The sequence below is a fragment of the Pongo pygmaeus genome, chromosome 10 (assembly GCF_028885625.2).
Source record: "Pongo pygmaeus isolate AG05252 chromosome 10, NHGRI_mPonPyg2-v2.0_pri, whole genome shotgun sequence".
Classification (NCBI taxonomy): domain Eukaryota; kingdom Metazoa; phylum Chordata; class Mammalia; order Primates; family Hominidae; genus Pongo; species Pongo pygmaeus.
In genome coordinates, this window is record NC_072383.2 from 67259872 (window position 1) to 67281710 (window position 21839).

A 21839-nucleotide genomic window follows, 5' to 3' on the forward strand; every position below is an offset into this window, starting at 1 on the left:
AATCTTCAAAGCAGTCACAATCCACTTGTGTAAGTAAAAGAATTCATGTTTTAGTGATTTCTCAGTTTAATTTGTATAGCTTTATCTTGTGTTATTTTTAGTTTCCTCTCTAGAGATTCTTGGACAGATTCTTAATTACCCTCTAAAGAGTGTTCATGTTAGGTAGATATGATTGGATCTAATAGGAAAATAAAGGTACAGAAAATTTGGGTGATTTACTGCAATAAGTTGCGGTTGAAACAAGATCATGAATTTGACATGTATATACTTATTCCAGTCTCTATTTCAGTTAAAAAAAATGCCAGTGTCTTGTGATGATAAAAACCATTGCACAGATTTGACATCTGTTTTTATTTCACAGGTAACCCTGTATCATTTGCTAAAGCTGTTTCAATCAGACACCAATGCAATGCTGGGGAAAAAGACAGTGGTTTCAGAGTTCTATGATGAAATGGTAAGAAGATTTTATAATGATAGTTTTAAAAGCATTTGAAGTTGGAGAACTTTGAAGTTATTGGGTTTTTGTTCATTCTATCCCATTAGATATTTCAAGACCCAACAGCAATGATGCAACAATTATTGACAACATCTCGTCAGCTAACATTAGGAGCCTATAAGCATGAAACAGAATGTAAGTGCTATGCATTCATAATTCTGAAAAATAATATATTCTGTAATAGTGAAAGGGTTGTAAGATTAGTGCCTTTTACACTTTAAAAAAAATGATATAGGTAAGTTTTTTAGGTGTTAAAAAACACAGTTTGTATTACAGTAGAACATGTAAAAAGGATGTTTTAAATTGTTCCCAAGTAGGCCTGCTTTCAAGAAGGGTGAAAGACAGCCTCTCACATTCTCTGAAATACTGTTTGTCTGTTTTATTCCCTAATTACATTTAAGTGTAGTTTTTTATTAGTCTTGCTTAGCCTATCATTTTCTGTTTACTAGTCTTTGCTAACAAAATCTGTGTGAAGAACCTTGCAAACCATAATTATACTTTTATGTACTGTGAGCTAGTTTATCTTGTATTTTTGCTGATGTCATTTTACATAGTTTCAGATTAATGCTCAAGTGTTGACTACCTGAATGCCACATTGATAATCGGTCATGTTGTATTTTCTCTCTAAGCTGACATGGTCTCAGAATCCTGTACGCATTAATCTGTGCATCTATTCTCAGTCATTTACAATTGGCATTTAATATGAAATCTATTTGACATCCCTGTGTTAACACTGATGTTACTGTTCAGTCATTTCTTTGATTATTCATTCGTTACAATATATAGTGAGTACCAGTTAATGCCAACCATTGTTCTAGGTGCTAGCTGCTGAGGTTAGAGCAGTGCCTGAATCAGACAAAAAGCCCTATCCTCATGGGCCCTACATTCTAGTGGGAGGAAAACAGGTATTAAATAAACAGAACAAGGAAGTATAAGGTAGTGATTAGGTGCTATAGAGACAAAGTGGGGCAGGGAGCATCTTTGGTGGGAGGAGATGGTTGGAGTTTTAAATACTGATATCAAAATATCAGTCAGGAAATGCTTTCTGAGCATTTGGAGACCTAAAGGGGTAAAGGAGTGATCTAAGGGAAGGATATTATATGTAGAGGGAGCAGTGAGGACAAAGGCCCTCAGGTAAGTGCATGGCTGAAAAACAGCAAGAAGTCCAGTGTGACTAGAGTAGAGTGAACAAGAGGATGAGGAGTGGGAGATGAGATCAGAGAAGTTAATAGGGGACTAGGTCATATAGGGACTTGTGGGTAACTATGAGGACTTCAGATTATTAAACTGAGGTGTGAAGTCATTTATCAGTTTTGATCAAAGGAATGACATCAGATTTAACTTATTTAAAATGTTTAATTTTGTGGGTATATAGTAGGTATATATATTTACTGGGTACATGGGATATTTTGATACAGGCGTACAATGTCTAAAAATTACATCCAGGAAATGAGATATCTATCACCTCAAGCATTTACACTTTTTGTTACAAATAATCCAAATATACTCTTTTAGTTATTTTTAAATGTACAATTACATTATTATTGACTATAGTCACCCTGTTGTGCTATCAAATACTTAATTTATTCATTCTTTCTATTTTTTGTACCAATAATCATCTTTCACCCACCTACCCACTACCCTTCCTACCCTCTGGTAACCGTCATTCTACTCTGTTTTCTCTATCATCTGAGTTCAGTTTTTTTTTGTTTTGTGTTGTTTTTTTTGAGACAGAACCTCGCTCTATTGGCCTGGCTGGAGGGCAGTGGCATGATCTCGGCTCACTGCAACCTCTGTCTCCCAGGCTCAAGTGATTCTCCTCCCTCAGCCTCCCGAGTAGCTGGGATTACAGGTGTGTACCACCACACCTGGCTAATTTTTTTTATATTTTTAGTAGAGACAGGGTTTCACCATGTTGGCCAAGCTGGTCTCGAACTCCTGACCTCAGGTAATCCACCCACCTTGGCCTCCCAAAGTACTAGGATTACAGGCATGAGCCACCACGCCCGGCCTAGTTGTTTTAATTTTTAGCTCCCACAAATGAGTGAGAATATATGATGTTTATCTTTCTGTGCCTGGCTTACTTCACTTAATATAATGACCTTCAGTTCCATCCATGTTGTTTGGAATGACAGGATTTCATTCCTTTTTTATGGCTGAATAGTACTCTGTTGTGTATATGTACCATATTTTCTTTATCCATTCATCTGTTGATGGACACTTGGGTTGCTTTCAAATCTTGGCTATTGTGAATAGTACTGCAATAACATAAACATGGAAGTGCAGATATCTTTTTGATATACTGACTTATTTTCTTTTGGATATATACCTAGCAGTGGGATTGCTGGATCATATAGCTCTCTTTTTAGTTTTTTGAGGAATCTCCAAACTGTTGGTCATAGTGGTTTTACTAATTTACATTCCCACCAACAGTATATAAGGGTTCCCTTTTCTCTGCATCCTCACCTGCATTTGTTGTTGCCTGTCTTTTTGATAACAGCCATTTTAACAGGCATGAGATGACATCTCATTGTAGTTTTAATTTGCATTTTTCTGATGATCAGTGATGTTGAGCACCTTTTCATATACCTGTTTGCCATTTGTATGTCATCTTTTGATAAATGTCTATTCAGATCTTTTGCCCATTTTAAAATCAGATTCTTAAGGAGTTGTTTGAGCTCCTTATATATTCTGATTATTAATTCTTTGACAGATGGGTAGTTTGCAGATATTTTCTCCCATTCTGTGTGTTGTCTCTTCACTTTGTTAATTGTTTCCTTTGTGGTACAGAAGTTTTTTAACTTGATGTGATCCCATTAATCCATTTTTGCCTTGGTTGCCTGTGTTTATAGGGTATTACACAAGAAATCTTTGCCCAGTCCAATGTCCTAGAGAGTTTCCCCAATGTTTTCTTTTAGTAGTTTAATAGTTTGAGATCTTAGATTTAAGTCTTTAATCCATTTTAATTTCATTTTTGTATATGGCGAGAGATAGGAGTCTAGTTTCATTCTTCTGCATATAGATATACAGATTTCCTGGCATTATTTATTGAAGAGACCATTTTTTCCTCAAGTATATGTTCTTGGCACCTTTGTCAAAAATGAATTCCCCGTAAGTGTGTGGATTTGTTTTTGGGTTCTGTAGTCTGTTCCGTTGGTTTATGTGTCTCTTTTTCTGCAAGTACCATGCTGTTGTGGTTACTATAGCTCTATAGTATAATTTGAAGTCAGGTGATTCCTCCAGTTTTGTTCTTTTTGCTGAGGATAACTTAGGCTATTCTGGATCTTTTGTGGTTCCACATAAATTTTAGGTTTTTTTTTTTTTTTTTTTTCTATTTCTGTGAAGAATGTCATTTGTATTTTGATAGGGATTGCAGTGAATCTGTAGATTGCTTTGGGAAGTATGGGCATTTTAACAATATTGATTTTCCAGTTCATGAACATGGAATATCTTTCCTTTTCTGTGTGTTCTCTTCCATTTCTTTCATTACTGTTTTATATTTCTCATTGTACATATCTTTCACTTCTTTGGTTAATTCCTAGTTATTTAATTTGTAGCTGTGGTAAATGAGATTACTTTCTTGATTTCTTTTTCAGATTGTTCACTGTTGGCATATAGAGATGCTACTGATTTTTTTGTATGTTGATTTTGTGTCCTGCAACTTTACTGAATTTGTTTATCAACTCTTAATAGCTTTTTTGGTGGAGCCTTTAGGTTTTTCCAAATATAATATCATCTACAGGCTGGGCGTGGTGGCTCATGCCTGTAATCCCAGCACTTTGGGAGGCCAAGGCAGACGGATCACCTGAGGTCAGGAGTTGAAGACCAGCCTGGCCAACATGGCGAAACCCTGTCTCTACTAAAACTACAAAAATCAGCCAAGCGTGGTGGCATGTGCCTGTAATCCCAGCTACTCGGGTGGCAGAGGCAGGAGAATTGCTTGAACCTGGGAGGCGGAGGTTGCAATGAGCCGAGATTGCACCACTGCACTCCAGCCTAGGCAACAGAGTGAGACTCTGTCTCAAAATAAATAAATAAATAATGATAATATCATCTACAAACAAGGCTAATTTGACTTCTGCTGAATTTTATCAGGTCCTTTTTCAGCATCAATTGAAATGATCATATGGTTTTTGTCCATTATTCTGTTGATATGATGTATCACATTGATTTGCTCATGTTGAGCGATTCTTACATCCCTGGGATAAATCCCGCTTGGTCATGATGAATGATCTTTTTAAGGTGTTGTTGAATTCTTTTTGCTAGTGTTTTGTTATGAATTTTTGCATCAATGTTCATCGGGGATATTGGCCTGTGGTTTTCTTTTTTTGATGTGCCTTTGGTTTTGGTGTCTAGGTAATACTGGCCTCATAGAATGAGTTTGGAAGTATTATTTTCTCAATTTTTTGGAATAGTTTGAGTAGGGTTGGTATTAGTTCTTCTTCAAATGTTTGGTAAAATTCAACAGTGAAGCCATTGGGTCCTGGGCTTTTCTTTGCTGGGAGACTTTTTACTACAGCTTCAATCTTGTTGCTTGTTACTGGTCTGTTCAGGTTTTGGATTTCTTCATGATTCAATCTTGGTAGGTTGTATGTGTCTAGGAATTTATCCATTTCTTCTAGATTTTCCAATTTATTGGCATATAATTGCTCATAGTGGCCACTAATGATCCTTTGAATTTCTGCACTATCAGTTTTAATGTCTCCTTTTTCATCCTTTATTTTGAGTTTTCTCTTTTTTCTTAATCTGGCTAAAAATTTGTCAGTTTTGTTTATCTTTTCAGAAAACCAACTTCTGGTTTCATTGGGCTTGTATTTTTTCTTCATTTCAATTTTATTTATTTTTACTCTGATCTTTTTTCTTCTACTAACTTTGGGTTTGGTTTGCTCTTGCTTTTCTCATTTTTTACAATACATCGTTAGATATTTTATTTGAAGTTTTTCCTCTATTTTGCTACAGACATTTAAAGCTACACATTTCCCTCTTAGTACTGCTTTTGCCGTGTTGTGTTTCCATTATGTTTCAATAAATTTTTCAGTTTCCGTCTTTCCTTCCTTCCTTCCTTCTTTTCTTTCTAACTTTTTTGGAGTTGGGGATCTCGCTGTGTTTACCAGGCTGGTCTTGAACTCTTGCCCTCAAGCGATCCTCCCATCTCAGCCTCCCAAAATGCTGGGATTACAGGTGTGAGCCTCCGCACCTGACCCAATTTTTCAATTCTTAATCTCTTCATTGACCCACTGGTCATTCAAAAGCATATTGTTTAAATTCCATGTGTGTGTATAGTTTCCAGAATTCCTCTTGTTATTGATTTCTAATTTTATTCCATTGTAGTCAGAGAAGATACTTCACATTACTTGTTTTTTTTTAAAAAATGTTTTATGACTTGTTTTGTGGCCTAACATATGGTCTTTATCCTTGAGAATGATCCATGAGGTCAGGAGAAGTATGTGTATTCTGTAGCCATTTGATGAAATGTTCTGTAAATGCCTATTAGGTCCATTTGGCCTATTTTGCAGATTAAGTCCAATGGTATTTTTTGTTGATTTTCTGTCTGGATGATCTGTTCAGTGCTGAAAGTTGGATGTTGAAGATGCCAGGTATTGCTGTATTGGGGTCTATCTCTCTTAAACTCTAATATTATTTGCTTTATGTATCTGACTGCTCCACTGTTGGGTGCATATATGTTTACAATTGTTATATCCTCTTGCTGAATTGACTCCTTTATCATTATATAACGACCCTGTCTCTTTTTATAGTTTTTGTTTTGCAATCTGTTTGTCTGATATCAGTATTGCTACTCCTGCTCTTTTTTGATTTTGCATGCAATATCTTTTTTTTTTCATTTGCACACAATATCTTTTTCCATCCCTTTATTTTCAGTCTATGTGTGTCTTTATAGGTGAAGTGTGTTTCTTGGAGGCAGTACATCATTGGGTCTTGTTTTTTCATCCATTCAGCCACTCTATGTCTTTTGATTGGAGACTTTAGTCTATTTACATTCATTGATATTGATATTTACATTCATTAGTATTGATAAGTAAGGACTTCTGCCATTTTATTTTTCTGATTGTTTGATGGTCTTCTCTTTCTTCTTTCCTTCCTTCCTGTTTTCCTTTTAGTGAAGGTGATTTTCTCTGGTGGTATATTTTAATTTCTTTTTATTTTTTGTGTTTCTCTTTTATGTTTCTAGGTTTGAGCTTACCATGAAGCTTGCAAATAATATCCTATAACCCATTGTTTTAAACTGCTGACAGCTTAACACTGATTGCATAAACAAGCAAGCAAAAAGAAAGCAATAAACACTTTATATTTTAACTTCATCTCCCCACTTTTAACTTTTTGTTTCTATTTATATCTTATTGCTATCTATGTCTTGAAAAATTGTAGTTACTATTTTTGATCGGTTCATCTTTTCATATTTCCACCTAAGACTTGTGTAGTTTACAAACTGCAATTACAATGTAATAATATTCTTTGTTTTTCTCTTTACTTGCCAGTGAGTTTTGTATCTTCAGATGATTTCACATTACTTATCAACATGCTTTTCTTTCAGATTGAAGAACTCTTCAGCATTTCTTGTAGGGCAGCTCTGGTGTTGATGAAATCTCTCAGCTTTTGTTTGGGAAAGTATTTCTCCATGTTCGAAGGCTATTTTCACCAGATGTACTATTCTAGGACAAAAGGCTTTTTTTCCTTCAGCACTTTAAATGTCATGCCACTTTCTACTGGCCTATAAAGTTTCCACTGAAAAGTCCACTACGAGATGTATTAGAGCTCCATTGTATGTTACTTCTTTTTGTGTTTATTTTCTCTTGTTGTTTTTAGGATCCTTTCTTTATCCTTGAGATTTATGAGTTTGATTATAAACTGCCTTGAGGTAGTCTTCTTTGTGTTAAATCTCCTTGGTGTTCTATAACCATCTTTTACTTGAATACTGATATTTTTCCCTGAGTTTAGGAAGTTCTCTATTATTATCGCTTTGAATAAACTTTCTACTCCTATCTCTGTCTATCTCCTCTTTAATTAAGGTCAATAACTCTAAGATTCTACCCCCACCCTGCCTTTTTATTTTGAGACAGGTCCTGACTTTGTTGCCCAGGCTGGAGTGCAGTGGCATGATCTTGGCTCACTGCAACCTCCACCTCCTGGGTTCAAGCACTCCTCTCACCTCAGCCTCCTGAGTAGCTGGGACCCACAGGCACATGCCACCACTATGCCCAGCTAATTTTTATTTTTTTTTTGGTGGAGATGGTGTTTTGCCACGTTGCCCAGGCTAGTCTTGAACTCCTGGGCTCAAGCAGTCCTCCATCCTTGGCCTCCCAAAGTGCTGGGATCATAGGTGTGAGCTGCTGCACCTGGCCTGGATTTCCCCTTTTCTAGGTTATTTTCTAGAACTTGTAGATGTGCTTCATTTTCTCTTGTCTCATCTCACTGTGAATTTGCAAATAGCCTGTCTTCAAGCCCACTAATTCTGTGTTCTGCTTGATCAGTTCTGCTATTAAGTGACTGATGCATTCTTCCGTATGTCAGTGGTGTTTTCAACTCCAGAATTTCTGCTCAATTCTTTTAATTTCCATTTATTTATTAAATTTATGTGATAGGATTCTAAATTCTTTATCTGTGTTATCTTGAATTTCTTTTGAGTTTCCTCAAAACAGCTATTTTGAGTTATCTTTCTGAAAGGTCACATATCTCTGTCTGTTAGAGATTGGTCACTGATGCCTTGTTTAGCTCGTTTGGTGAGGTCATGTTTTCTGGATGGTCTTGATACTTGTTGATATTCATCAATGTCTGGGCATTGCAGAGTTAGGTTTTTGTTGTAGTCTTTGTAATCTAGGCTTGTTTGTACCTGTCCTTGGGTAGGCTTTCCAGGTATTTGAAGGAACTTAGGTGCTGTCATCTGAATTTTTGGTCACTGCAGCCATATCTGCATTAGGGGATACCCCAAGGCCCAGTAATGCTGTGGTTCTTGCAGATTTGTAGGGTACCACTTTGGTGGTCTTGGATAAGATCCAGAAGAATCCTCTGGATTAGCAGGCAGAGACTCTTGTTCTCATCCCTTACTTTCTCCCAAACAAACGGAGTTTCTGTTTCTGTGCTGAACTGCCTGGACCTGAGAAGGGATGACACAAGCACCCCTTTGGCCACCACCACTGGGACTGCCTTAGGTCAGACTTGAAGCCAGCACAGCACTGGGTCTTGCCCAAGGCCCACTGTAACCGCTGCCTGGCTGCCACCTATGTTTGCATGAGGCCCTAAGGCTCTATAATCAGCAGGTGATGAAGTCAGCCAGTATCGGGAAATTCAGCCAGATATCGGGCGAAATTCACCCCCAATATTTCACGTAGGTTCTTTTCTATTTTCCCTAAGTGTCAGCCGGTCTGAGAAATAAAGGGACAGAGTACAAAAGAGAGAAATTTTAAAGCTGGGTGTCCAGGGGAGACATCACATGTCGGCAGGTTCCGTGATGCCCCACAAGCCGCAAAACCAGCAAGTTTTTATTAGTGATTTTCGAAAGGGGAGGGAGTGTATGAATAGGGTGTGGGTCACAGAGATCACGTGCTTCACAAGGTAATAGAATATCACAAGGCAAATGGAGGCAGGGCGAGATCACAGGACCACAGGACCGGGGCGAAATTAAAATTGCTAATGAAGTTTTGGGCACACATTGTCATTGATAACATCTTATCAGGAGACAGGGTTTGAGAGCAGGCAGCCGGTCTGACCAAAATTTATTAGGTGGGAATTTCCTAGTCCTAATAAGCCTGGGAGTGCTACGGGAGACTGGAGCTTATTTCATCCCTACAGCTGCGACCGTGAAAGACAGCCGCCCCTGAAGTGGCCATTTCAGAGACCTACCCTCAGGGATGCATTCTCTTTCTCAGGGATGTTCCTTGCTGAGAAAAAGAATTCAGCGATATTTCTGCCATTTGCTTTTGAAAGAAGAGAAATATGGCTCTGTTCTGCCCGGCTCACCGGCAGTCAGAGTTTAAGGTTATCTCTCTTGTTCCTTGAACATTGCTGTTATCCTGTTCTTTTTTCAAGGTGCCCAGATTTCATATTGTTCAAACACACATGCTCTACAAACAATTTGTGCAGTTAATGCAATCATCACAGGGTCCTGAGGCGACATACATCCTCCTCAGCTTACGAAGATGACAGGATTAAGAGATTAAAGTAAAGACAGGCATAGGAAATCACAAGGGTATTGATTGGGGAAGTGATAAGTGTCCATGAAATCTTCACAGTTTATGTTTAGAGATTGTAGTAAAGACAGGTGTAAGAAATTATAAAAGTATTAATTTGGGGAACTAATAAATGTCCATGAAATCTTCACAATTTATGTTCTTCTGCCATGGCTTCAGCCGTTCCCTCCATTCGGGGTGCCTGACTTCCTGCAACATCTCTCCCTTTCTTTGTATATAAATGTGCCATGGTGATGAAGGCTTGTTCATTCTCTTGATTTTTACGCAGGATTCTTTGACTGGTCTGGCACACTAAAAACAAGCCGATTAAACAGAGAAACATAATTCCAAAATTTACTACAGTGGAGCCCCCAATAGACTTAATCCAAGTCGTGGAGTTTAATCCATAAAGATTTTCTGCCACCTGATCTAACGCCTCAGTTCCAGGCACAATGGATAAGTGAGCTTGAGAGGCTTCAAAAATTTGTTTCTTTAGTTTAGTTATGTCAGTGATAAATTATCTTCCCTACCCAGAAGGTGTCCTTTGACCATTTCCCATGAATGATCAGTCTCATTATAGGAATATGGGGTGATACAGAAATCCAAAGTATTCCAGTTGCACTGCATTTGCATGCGATGTTCGAGACTCACCACCCAATCTCCAAGCCAAATAACAGACTGTCTTAAATCATTCATTTGATTAGCTTGTGTCCATCCCTTAAGGGCACTGAGTTTCCCTGGGCCGCAGGTAGGTCCAGAGATTCTGTCCAGGAGCCAGGGCCTGGAGTTGGAAACCTTAGGAATAATCCTGGTGCTCTGTTTTACTGTGGCCGAGCTGGCACCCAAGCTACAAGACAGCATCCTTCCCATTCTTCCCTCCCCTTTTTCCAGGCAGATATTCTTTCCCTGTGTCCACCACTACCATAGGCCCACGAGGAGTTCTGTCAGGGTACCACCAATATTTACTTAAGGCCCAAGGGCTCCTCAGTCAGCTTGTGTTGAATACTGCCAGGCCTGGGACTTTCCCTTCAGGGCAGTGGGCTCCTCTCTGGCCTAGGTAGGTCCAGAGATGCTATCCAAGGGCCAAGGCATGGAATTGGGGAGTTGGTACCAAAGCTTAAGACGAAGTCCCCTTTACTCTTTCCTGTGTGTGGAGGCTGTCCCAATAATTCAGATTTGGTAGAATGGTGGCTTGGACCAGAGTGATAGCAATGGGAGAAGACATTAGATTTTGGACCTGTTTTGAAAATAGGTACAGTAGGATTTGTTGATGCTTTGAATAATGAGGTATTGGAGAAAGAAAAGCAAAGGATGACTTACATGGTTTTGGGCCTGAGGAACTCCAAAAAAGTCATTGCTTTTTACACAGGTGGGAAGTCTTGGAGGAACAGGTTTTTGCAATTCAGAGTACAGCTTTGGCTGGCCAGGTGTGATGGCTCATGCCTATAATCGCAGCACTTTAGGGGGGCCAGGATGGGAGGATTGCCTGAGCCCAGGACTTCAAGACTAGCCTGAGCAATGTAGCAAGACCCCATCTCTACAAAAAAAATTTTTTTAATTTTCTGGGTGTGGTGGCACATTCGTGTAGTACCAGCTACTCAGGAGGCTGAGGTGGGGGGATTACTGGAGCCCAGGAGGGCAAGGCTTTAATGAGCTGTTATCATGCGACTGCACACCAGACTGAGCAATACAACAAGATTCTGTCTCAAAAAAAAAAAAGTGCAAGTTTGGACATGATGGGTGTGGGATGTCTGTAAGACATGTAAGTTGAGATGTTGAGAAGGATGTTGCACCCTGGCATTCAAAGAGAGGAGAGGTCTAGGCTGGAGACATAAATTTGAAAGTTAATACAATTATAAATTATGAGACCAAATGGTATCATCAAAGGAGTAAGTGAAGATAGAAAAGAGGTCCAAAGACTGAGAGACCTGGGCACTCCAAAATTTAAAGATTGAGGAGATAACCAGCAAAGGGAATGAAGAACAAACAGCAAATATGGAGGGAGAAAAATTAGGTGCATGTAATGTCCTCATAGCCAAGTGAAAAAAGTGTATCAGGAACTAGAGAGTGTCTAATACTCCTGATAGGTCAAGTAAGATGAGGGCCCAGTAATTGGATAGAGTAAGATGGAGCTTCTTGATGACTTTAACAGGAGCAGTGTAAGGAGAACAGTAAGGTCAGAAGATCACTTACTATATTCTTATAGTAAGGTCAGAAGTGGATAAGAGAACATCAGATAAGATAAATTGGAGACAGACACTGTAGACAACTCTGTCTTGAAGCCTGGCTGTAAAGGGGAGCAGTAATCTTTGAAGCAGTAGCAGAAGGAAGATACGGGGTCAAGAGGGTATTGTTTTCAGGGGGAAATAAACTAGTATATTTGTAGGCTGAAAGGGAGTGATTCAATAAAAGAAGAGATGGAGGGATGGTAATGAAGTGGGGAGGGAATTGCTGTTTAACAATTAGTGGTTATAGAAGTGTTTTGTTTATATTTTCATAAAACACTTGATTAGGACTTAAAAGATCTGGGTACTAATTATAATTTTGTGACTTAGGTAGTCATTGAAAATTTGTATGCTTTAATTTCTTTATCTGCAAAAATGTTATGAACATAAAACAGTTAAGTATATGATCACTTTGAAAAGGTAAAAAGCACTACTGTGCTTCATTATTGATCACTCTCTTCTTTCTCTCATACCGTGAAATGTGCCCATTCATGGCAGAAAATTCTCTTAAAATTCAAGTGCTCACATTTTTGTTTTTAACAAAACTATCATCATTTATTTATGTATAACAAGTAGGTATAAATAATGTGTTTTGTGAAAAGGCTATAAATCTGTTTCAATGTGTTAAATCTTATGTATGGAGCTGTATAACCTTGGGAAGTTTTTATCAATAAATTACGTTTTCTGTGTGATCTTTAGTTCATTTTCTTAACAGTACCAAATCAATAAGGAAGAAAAGTCTAATTCCATAAATGGTGTTGGCATAATTGGTAAGCTTTTGGGAAGAAAACTTAATTTTGATCATCACTTCATAGTACTTACCAAAACAAATTCCAGTTTAGTTAAAGATATTTAAATGTTTTTTTGAAAATCAGTCAGCCTGTTTTTTGAAAAATTAGATTACTGGCTATCCTGGCTAGGAAGGACTTTCTATATTTAAAGTGTTAGGAAAAATCACATTAAAATAAGGATAGACTTTATTAAGTATATTTAATTTCTGCATTTCCAAAAGGCAAAGAAGAAAAGTTTGCAGAAAATATGGCAAAGAATTCATGTTTTTTTAAATGCTAAAATTGATAAATAGAAAAACATGTTAAACCTCAGTAGATAAATGGGCAGAAGATATGGACAGACAGATAGAATAAGAGATCACCAGTAAATAAAATGGTAAAATATCTGGCCCTGCTAATAATTTTAAAAATGCAAACCAAACAGTAGTGAATGACTATATTTGTCCTATTAAATTAGCAAAAGCATTTTTTTTTCCCTTAGAGACAGGGTCTCGCTCTGTCACTCAGGCTGGGTTGCAGTGGCATGATCATAGCTCACTGCAGCCTCAAACTTGTGGGCTCACATGATCCTCCTGCCTTGGCCCCCTAACAGTAGCTAGGACTACAGGTATGTGCCACCATGTCTGGCTAATTTTTTTTTTTTTTTTTTTAGAGGCAGGTTTCTCCCACCTCAGACTCCCAAAGTACTGGTATTACAGGCATGAATCACCATGCCAGCCAGGAATTTTAAATAGTTGTACCGATTAAGAATATAGTAAACTTTGCATTCTCATGAATTGTTTTGTGAGTATAAATTTAGCTCTTTAGGAAAGGTATCTGGGAATATTAATCAAAGGTCTAAAAAATGTATGTGTAGTTTTAATAATTTGAGGGCATATGATAATCAATATTTAGTAATAATAAAATGCCAGACTTATTCAGTGCTTTACTATTTGTGCTCTTCTGAGTCTGTACATGTATAAACTCACTTAATTCTATAACAACTTTATTAGGTAATATTTAGAAAAGGAAACCGAGGTATAAGGAGGTTAAGAAACTTGCCCAGGGTCACACAGCTAGTTAGTAGTAGAATCAGAACTTGATCCCTGGCAGTCCTCAGAACTTAGGCTCCAAAAATTTAATAGTAGTTTTATAGAGAGAATATTTATTATGGAGTATATTGGAAGTTTAAGCACTAATGATCTAGCTTTTTAGTTGCTTCTTCAAGAAATAGTAAAAATGATAGTGAACACTTACTGAGAGCTTACTATGTACCTGACAAGCACTTTCCATTTCTTAACTTATTGAATACTCTAAATAACCCTAGGAGGAAGATACTATGATTAGCACCATTTTGTAGGTAAATACTCTAGAAAGATTTGATAACTTGCCCAAAATTACCCAGTAGAGCCTGCATTTTAAACCCAGAATCTGTCCACTTAACTAATAAGTTGTAAAAAGCCTGATAGTCTGTCTCCTAACCAGTACGTTGAACTGACTTTATAAAAGTAGTTAATTCTTTGGATTTGTTTTCTCAAAATTGAGACTTCATTGGGAAATTAAAAACAGAAACTTTTCTTTTTTGGTATAAGCATTTAACACATAGGGAGCAGAACACTGGAACAAGCTAAAAGAAGTTTTAAAATGTTTTCCCCCAGTATCTCATTGCTAATTAACTCATGTCTTCTTCCAAACATTTAGTGCCCTTCGCAGTCTTACAAGTTGTCAAAAATAAAAGTATCATGAATCAAACAACATGAATCTATGTTATATGTACAGTGAATGCTGTCCTTCTGACAATTGAGTTAATAAGGTCTCCCTGGCTAGTTTTAAAACTACTGCTTACAGCTATACAGTACTCCTGGTTTTTATGCTGCTTCCTGGGCCTGTATGCCCACTTCATTTACCTAACTCCTTTCTCATTGTTTAAAATTCAGTTTAGATGTTACTACTACCAAGAAGCCCTCCTTCATAAAACTCACCCTTTCTACTTGATTTGAATCCAGTCTACTCTTGTCGTTCCCTATGATTACCTCATAACATTAGTCCATTTTTTTCTTACCTGTTTCCTGCCTCTGTACCCCAGCATCTAACAAAGCGCATATCATTCAGTGTGTTTTTTAAATTGATGTGGGGAAAGAGGGTATAGGGGAATACAAATTTCTGCATAGTAAAAAGCACTGGGAACAAAGTCGAAAGACTGACAAGCCATAGAAAAATGTACTCATGTCACAAATGACTAGTTTCTTAACATGCAGTAGGCCCCTTTATCTGGAGAGGACACATTCCAAGAACCCCAGTGGATGCCTAAAACTACAGATAGTACCAAGCCCTATACACTGTTTTTTCCTATACATATATACCTATGATAAAGTTTAATTTATAAATTAGGCACAATAAAAGATTAACAATAATTAATAAAATAGAACAATTATAACAATGAACTCTAATAAAAGTTATGTAAATGTGTGCTCTTTCCCCACCCCACCCCCCAAAAAAATCTTATTCTACTTTTTACTCACCTATTTTCAGACCGCTATTGACAGTGGCTAACTGTAAGCATGGAAAATGAAACCATGGATGAGGGGGGACTACTGTATAAAGCTGTATATAGCTCCTACAAATCAATAAGAAAGGCCAATAACCCAATAGGAAAATTAGCAAAAGGAAAACAGATCATTTGTAGAAAGGGAGGAATGTCTCAAACATTATAAAAAAGACGAGTCAGCCCCAATAGTAATAAGATGAATGCGAATTACACTGAAATACTGTTTTTAACCTTTCAGGTTAGGTAAGACCAAAAAGTTGATGCAGTAGGGAAACAGACACAATGCTAATGGGATTATAAATTGGTAGATCCTTTTGAGTTGCTTGACGTTCTTCCAGAATTACAAGTACATATATATTCTGTAACAATTCCACTTCCGGGAATTTATCCTACAAATATACTAAAATGATTATTCACAGCATACACATTATTGCATTGTTTGTAAAAGGAAAAAAATGGAGATACTCTGAGTGTACATCAGTAGGGGGCAGACTAAATGAATTTTGTATATCCATTCAATTAGGTCCTCTGTAGTAATTAAAAAGAATGAGACAGCTCTGTGTTATAGGATGAGCTTCCAGATATAATGTTAAGTGAAACAGCAAGGTGCAAAACAATGTGTATAGAATGATACCACTTGTGTTGAGAAGAAGAAGCAACTGCACTTGGGTGTATGCTTTGTATATCAGCAGACTATTTCTGGGAAGATATCAGAGAACACAACAGTGATTATCTCTGGGAAGAAGCACTGATTGGTCGTGGCAGGCTGGGGAACAAGTGTAGTAGAAGGGCATATTTTTTCACTGTCTACTCTGTAATCTTTTAATTTGTAATCTTGTGTGTACTACCTATGCATAAAAATAATTTTTAAAAGAATGGAAAGAATTACAAAGTAAAATATGAATTGTTTTGGCAATCACAAAAAGCAAGTCACCAGCAATGAGCAAAATAAGGAAAGAACTCATTAATATTCATTGAATTTTTTTTTGAGACAGAGTCTCGCTCTGTCACCCAGACTGGATGGAGTGCAGTGGCGCGATCTCGTCTCACTGCAAGCTCCGCCTCCTGCGTTCACGCCATTCTCCCGCCTCAGCCTCCCGCGTAGCTGGGACTACAGGCGCCCGCCAGCATGCCCAGCTAATTTTTTGTATTTTTAGTAGAGACAGGGTTTCACCGTGTATTGCATGTTTTTTATGTGCTGGATGCTTTACATATAATTACTTCATGTAATCCTCGTAAATCCTCTGAGAAATACCTAGTTTTAGCTGTATCGTACAGACAAAGAGATTGATGGAGCCTTAGAAACGTCAGCGTTCGGCTAATAAGGAAGCAAGGGTTTATCTGAACTTAGATCTTTTCTGATTCCATAGTTGGGTTTTTTCCCACCAAACCATCTGGCTTCCAATTAGTGACCATCTTTTATTAGTGAAAGTAAGTATAAGTGTACTTTAATAGTGAGCAGCAGTTACCAAAAATGTCCACAAGATGGAAATGTTAGACACAAGCAGATATTTTTCTTTGTAAAACATCATGCTACATATCCAAGTGGCATATTTAAATAGATGTGTCCTGTTTTGCAGTAACGTTTCTTTAGTACTTTGTTATACATAGATAGTTTCAGATATCACTTAATGTTTCTCTTTCCTCATAACAATAGTTGATAGGGCTTTTTCTGTACCAGGCAGTATTCTGGGTACTTTACATAAATTAATTCATTAAGTCTTCTCAACAGGCTGGGTGTGGTGGCTCACACCTGTAATCCCAGCTGCTTGGGAAGCTGAAGTGGGATGATCAGTTGAACCCGGGAGTCAGAGTTTGCAGTGAGCCAAGGTCACACCACTGCACTTCAGCCTGGGTGACAGAGTAAGATCCTGTCTCAAAAGTTTTCTCAACAAATAATATTATGAAGTATTTGCCATTATCATTTCTGTTTCATAAGTGAGGAACGTAGGTGAAATAGCTTACAGTGTCACAGCTAGTAAGTGGCAGAGCTGGGATTCAAATTTTAGCAGTTATTGCTACCTATTTGGAAAAAAAAGATATTGGCTTGTTTTGATAGTGTGATTTTGTTTATAAGTTTCACCTGGGCCCGGCGCGGTGGCTTATGCCTGTAATCCCCGCACTTTGGGAGGCTAAGGAGGGCGGATTTCCTGAGCTCAGGAGTTCGCAGTCAGCCTGGGCAACACGGTGAAACCCCGTCTCTACTAAAATACAAAAAATTAGCCGGGCATGGCAGCATGCACCTGTAGTCCCAACTACTCGGGAGGTTGAGGCAGGAGAATTGCTTGAACCTGGGAGGCAGAGGTTGCAGTGAGCTGAGATCGTGCCACTGCTCTCCAGCCTGGGCGACAAGAGCGAGACTCCATCTCAAAAAAAAAAAAAAAGAAGTTTTGCCTGTATATAAATTTAAGAATACTTGTAGTTAACGCTTCCCCCCCCCCCCACCCATTAAGACAGAGTCTCACTCTGTCGCCCAGGCTGGAGTGCACTAGCATTATCTCAGCTCACTGCAACCTCTGCCTCCCAAGTTCAAGTGATTCTCATGCCTCAGCCACCAGAGTAGCTGGGATTACAGGTGTGCACCACCATGCCCTGCTAATTTTGTATTTTTGATAGAGATGAGGTTTTGCTATGTTGGCCAGGTTGGTCTCGAACTCCTGGCCTCAAGTGATCCACCTGCCTTAGCCTCCCAAAGTGCTGGTATTACGGACATAAGCCACTGTGCCCAGTCACCTCTCATTAGCTGATGTATCTTGGGTTTGTGTGCCCCCTTATTTCAGTCTTAATATGTGTATGGAAAAAAGGACATTACGTCTTAAAATTTTAACTGTGAGTTGGTGACCAGAATTTTATTTTTAGTCATAGGAAACATCTTAGATCCTCTCTTGGGAATTCAGACATTCTTCCCCTCCCACAACCTGCACCCATGTTTAATGTTGTAATTCTTAAGTTATCCACATTTCATCATGGAAACATTGTCGTCAGGAAATGCCATATTTATTACCCTGTCATATATTTTAAACATGTGAGAAAAATACTTTAGTAAAAGTATTTGTTTTCTTTAGTTGCAGAGCTTGAAGTGAAAACCAGAGAAAAATTAGAAGCTGCTAAGAAAAAAACAAGCTTTGAGATTGCAGAGCTTAAGGAGAGATTAAAAGCAAGTCGTGAAACTATAAATTGTTTAAAAAATGAAATCAGAAAACTTGAAGAAGATGACCAAGCAAAGGACATATAAACAGTTCTCATGAGAACTTGGTAGTAAGCTAAACTGAAAATAAGGTGGGCTTCACTGGAGAAATGGACTTACTGCAAATGCTGTGATGTTTCTTAGAGGAACTTCATATACAGCTGTTGACCATGAATTTCTTAGCAATAGGAATTTGTACTATTTAAGCAATCTTTAATGGAAAATATGTGTGTAAGAATGGATGCTATATAGGTATTTTACCAACCCATTTTAAGAAAATTCTATGATATTAAGCACAGTTTTTAAAAATGTTTATTGTAGTATACGTATAGCTTATTACCCTTTTGACAGGCATCAAAATTTCATTATAAAGTATTACTTGTACAAATTTTGTACTTCTTTAGTGGCTAGAATTAGTGAAGAAGCTTAATGTGTATATTTAATTTCTTCAAGTTCTTACCTGCCCCCATCCTATCTTTTTTGTATATGATGTGTCCAGTAAGTATTCAATAAATGTAGTTTACAGATCCTATTTCTCCCTCCTGATGTGTTTCTTCCTCTTTGAAGACTTTCTGGAACTCCCTCAATACAATTAAAGTATCTTTATAGTATTGTGACGTCACATCTCTTATTGGCACTCATTGTCACATATAGAAGCTCTTTGATGGTAAAGATTATATCTTAAGTTTTGTTCTGCCTATATCACAGTGTCATTATTCTTCACATACAAATATATTAATTCTTAGGGGCCAGGCACAGTGGCTTACGCCTGTAATACCAGCACTTTGGGAGTCCAAGGCAGGTGGATCACCTGAGGTCAGGAGTTCGAGACCAGCCTGGCCAACATGGTAAAATCCCATCTCTACTAAAAATACAAAAATTAGCCAGGCATGGTGGCACATGCCTGTAATCCCAGCTACTTGGGAGGCTGAGGCAGGAGAATTGCTTGAACCCAGGAGGCAGAGGTTGCAATGAGCTGAGATCATGCCACTGCACTCCAGCCTGGGCGGCAGAATGAGACTTCATCTCAAAAAAAAAAAAAAATTAATTAAATCTTTCATAGAGACATATGGGAAGCAGCTGCAGCTGTGCGTTAGCTTCATGTACTACTCCTACCCTCTCCTCTTTAGCCTCTTCTGTTCAAATCCACACAGCAAGTCCTCTACTTTTAGACTTACCTACTTTTAACGTTCATTAATACCTAATCTTTAAAGGTATGTTGGCTGAACCATCTTGGCAACCTAGGAACAAAAATACTTTTTTATCTGTCTGCCCTGATAGATTGGTTACTTTTTACTTTGTGGCTTTTTTTTAAAGTTGTGACTTTTGCAATTATTATGGAGGCTGTACAAAGGCCTCTGTGGTCTGAAATTTCGGCCAGAGCCCTCTGGGGCTTGATGGTGGTACTTTTAATTGTGCCAGGCATCATTCATTTTCTCCGCACCTTTTATCCCCATGCCTACCTGCCAGGCTTATCATGATAAGATTCCCCAAGTATAGCATAGAGCCTGGGGATAGATCAGGAAAATGACATGAGGGAAAAGCCCCATTCTACTTGAGGAGTTGGCACAGGCAATCCTTATTCTAGTCAGCTCCCCAAGAATGTATTGGTTCAAATGTATTGGTTCATAAAACTAAAGTCCATGTAGGTAGGTCTGACTTGATGCATGCATACAAGGGTTCAAAATATGTGGTCATGGCTCAATCTTTCTATTGGCTCTTATTTCTTTGTTGGCTTTAATCTTGGTAGGATTTCACTGTGACATTGCAAACAACTCCTATAACTCGATAAAAATTTTTTTAATGGGCAAAGGATTTGAACAGAGATTTCTCCAAGGAAGGTATCAAAATGGTCAATAAGCATATGAGGAGATGCTCAGCATCATTCATCATTAGGAAAATGTGAAATGTATAGCATTTCACTTCACATCCACCATTGTGGCTATAATTTTAAACAAAATACCCAAAAAAGTTGGTGAGGATATGGAAAAATTGGAACCCTCATATATTGCTGGTGGGAACGTAAAATGGTTCAGCCACTTTGGAAAACAGCTTGGCAATTCTTCAAAAAGTTAAGCATAGTTATCCAATGACACAACAATTCCACTCCTAGATATATACCCAAGAGAAATGAAAACATGTTCACACAAAAACTTGTACATCAATGTTCATAGCATCATGCATGATTGCCAAAAAGGAAACAATTCAAAATGTCCATCAACTAATGAATGCATTTTTTAAATGTGGTATCTCCATATGATAGATTTTCCCATTCTTTTATAAGTAGAAAGAGAATATTTCCCAAGGGATAATTTCTTCATCTAGACAAGAAGAAGAATTAAAGAAACTCAGCTAATTAGGCAGCTCACTTCTTGAAAGAAGATCCAAGTATTAGTCTCATTTTTTCTAACCAATGTAGGTGGTTGGTGCTGTTATTCATATTTTACAGATAGGAGATTAAGGAACTATAGCTTGGTGTTGAGTCAACCATCAGTGACTAGATGAGTAATCTGCTATGGACTTTTCTGTCTCATTAATACTTAATTCTCATGTTCAAAGTGTTAGCATTTTTAATTGTCTGTTGCTCATGCCTAAATACTTCTCAAACCTCCTTCCTTTAACTAATTGGAGTAACTTAATACTATATCAAATATGAACATCAGGTAGCATAAATGCAAAACACTGTAGATAAAAATCTTGCTAGCCGTTAATAACATGTAAGAAAATTCTAGTGTTAATTCTGTTGGATGGAATACTAAAGCATAGATATTTGAAATCTCTTTAGAAAACATTTCAGGTACCTGTTGCTTAGCATTACCCCTAATGTTTTCAGTTTTGTTTTGTTTTGTTTTTTAGTAATAATAGATTTCAAACTCTTGAGATCGAAACCAAGAAAATGACTGGGCATGATGGCTCACGCCTGTAGTCCCAACACTTTGTGGGGCTGAGGATCTCTTGAGGCCAGGAGTTTGAAACTAGCCTAGGTCACATAGTGAGACCTGGTCTCTACAAAAAAAAAAAAACAACCAAACAAACAAAAAACAAAAACAACAGAAAAATTGGCCAGGTGTGGTGGCATCCACCTGTAGTCCTAGCTGCTCGGGAGGCTGAGGCAGGAGGATTGCTTGAGCCCAAGAGTTTGAGACTACAGTGAGCTATGTGTGGGTCACTGCATTGCAGCCTGGTAACAGAGCAAGACCTTGTCTCTTTTAAAAAAAGAAAGAAAATGAGATCATAGAAGTACCAGCTAGGAAAAAAAAAGAGTAAATTGCTTCCCATCAACCCAGCCCCTGCCAACAATTGATAAAGAAAAGAAAAAAAAAAGTAAATATTATTTTCTTGGAGTTGGAAAGTACAATGCAAAACCCAGAAATCATAAAGTTTTGGATCTCAAATTTGAATGAGTTTAGGAATCTCTTGAGAGTTGC

General features: G+C 37.8%; 1 protein-coding gene across 2 annotated transcripts in view; it reads left to right on the forward strand.

The window, feature by feature from the left end:
- YEATS4 (YEATS domain containing 4) overlaps nucleotides 1-18943 on the forward strand; it is a 29755-nt gene extending 10812 nt beyond the window's left edge. For both annotated transcript variants that reach the window (XM_054443230.2, XM_054443231.2), the window contains 3 exons: nucleotides 362-454; nucleotides 544-631; nucleotides 18290-18943. In XM_054443230.2, coding sequence (XP_054299205.1) covers nucleotides 362-454; nucleotides 544-631; nucleotides 18290-18459 — 351 coding nt within the window. In that variant the 3' untranslated portion in view covers nucleotides 18460-18943. The remainder of the gene's footprint in view (nucleotides 1-361; nucleotides 455-543; nucleotides 632-18289) is intronic.
- Nucleotides 18944-21839: the final 2896 nt, after the last annotated feature.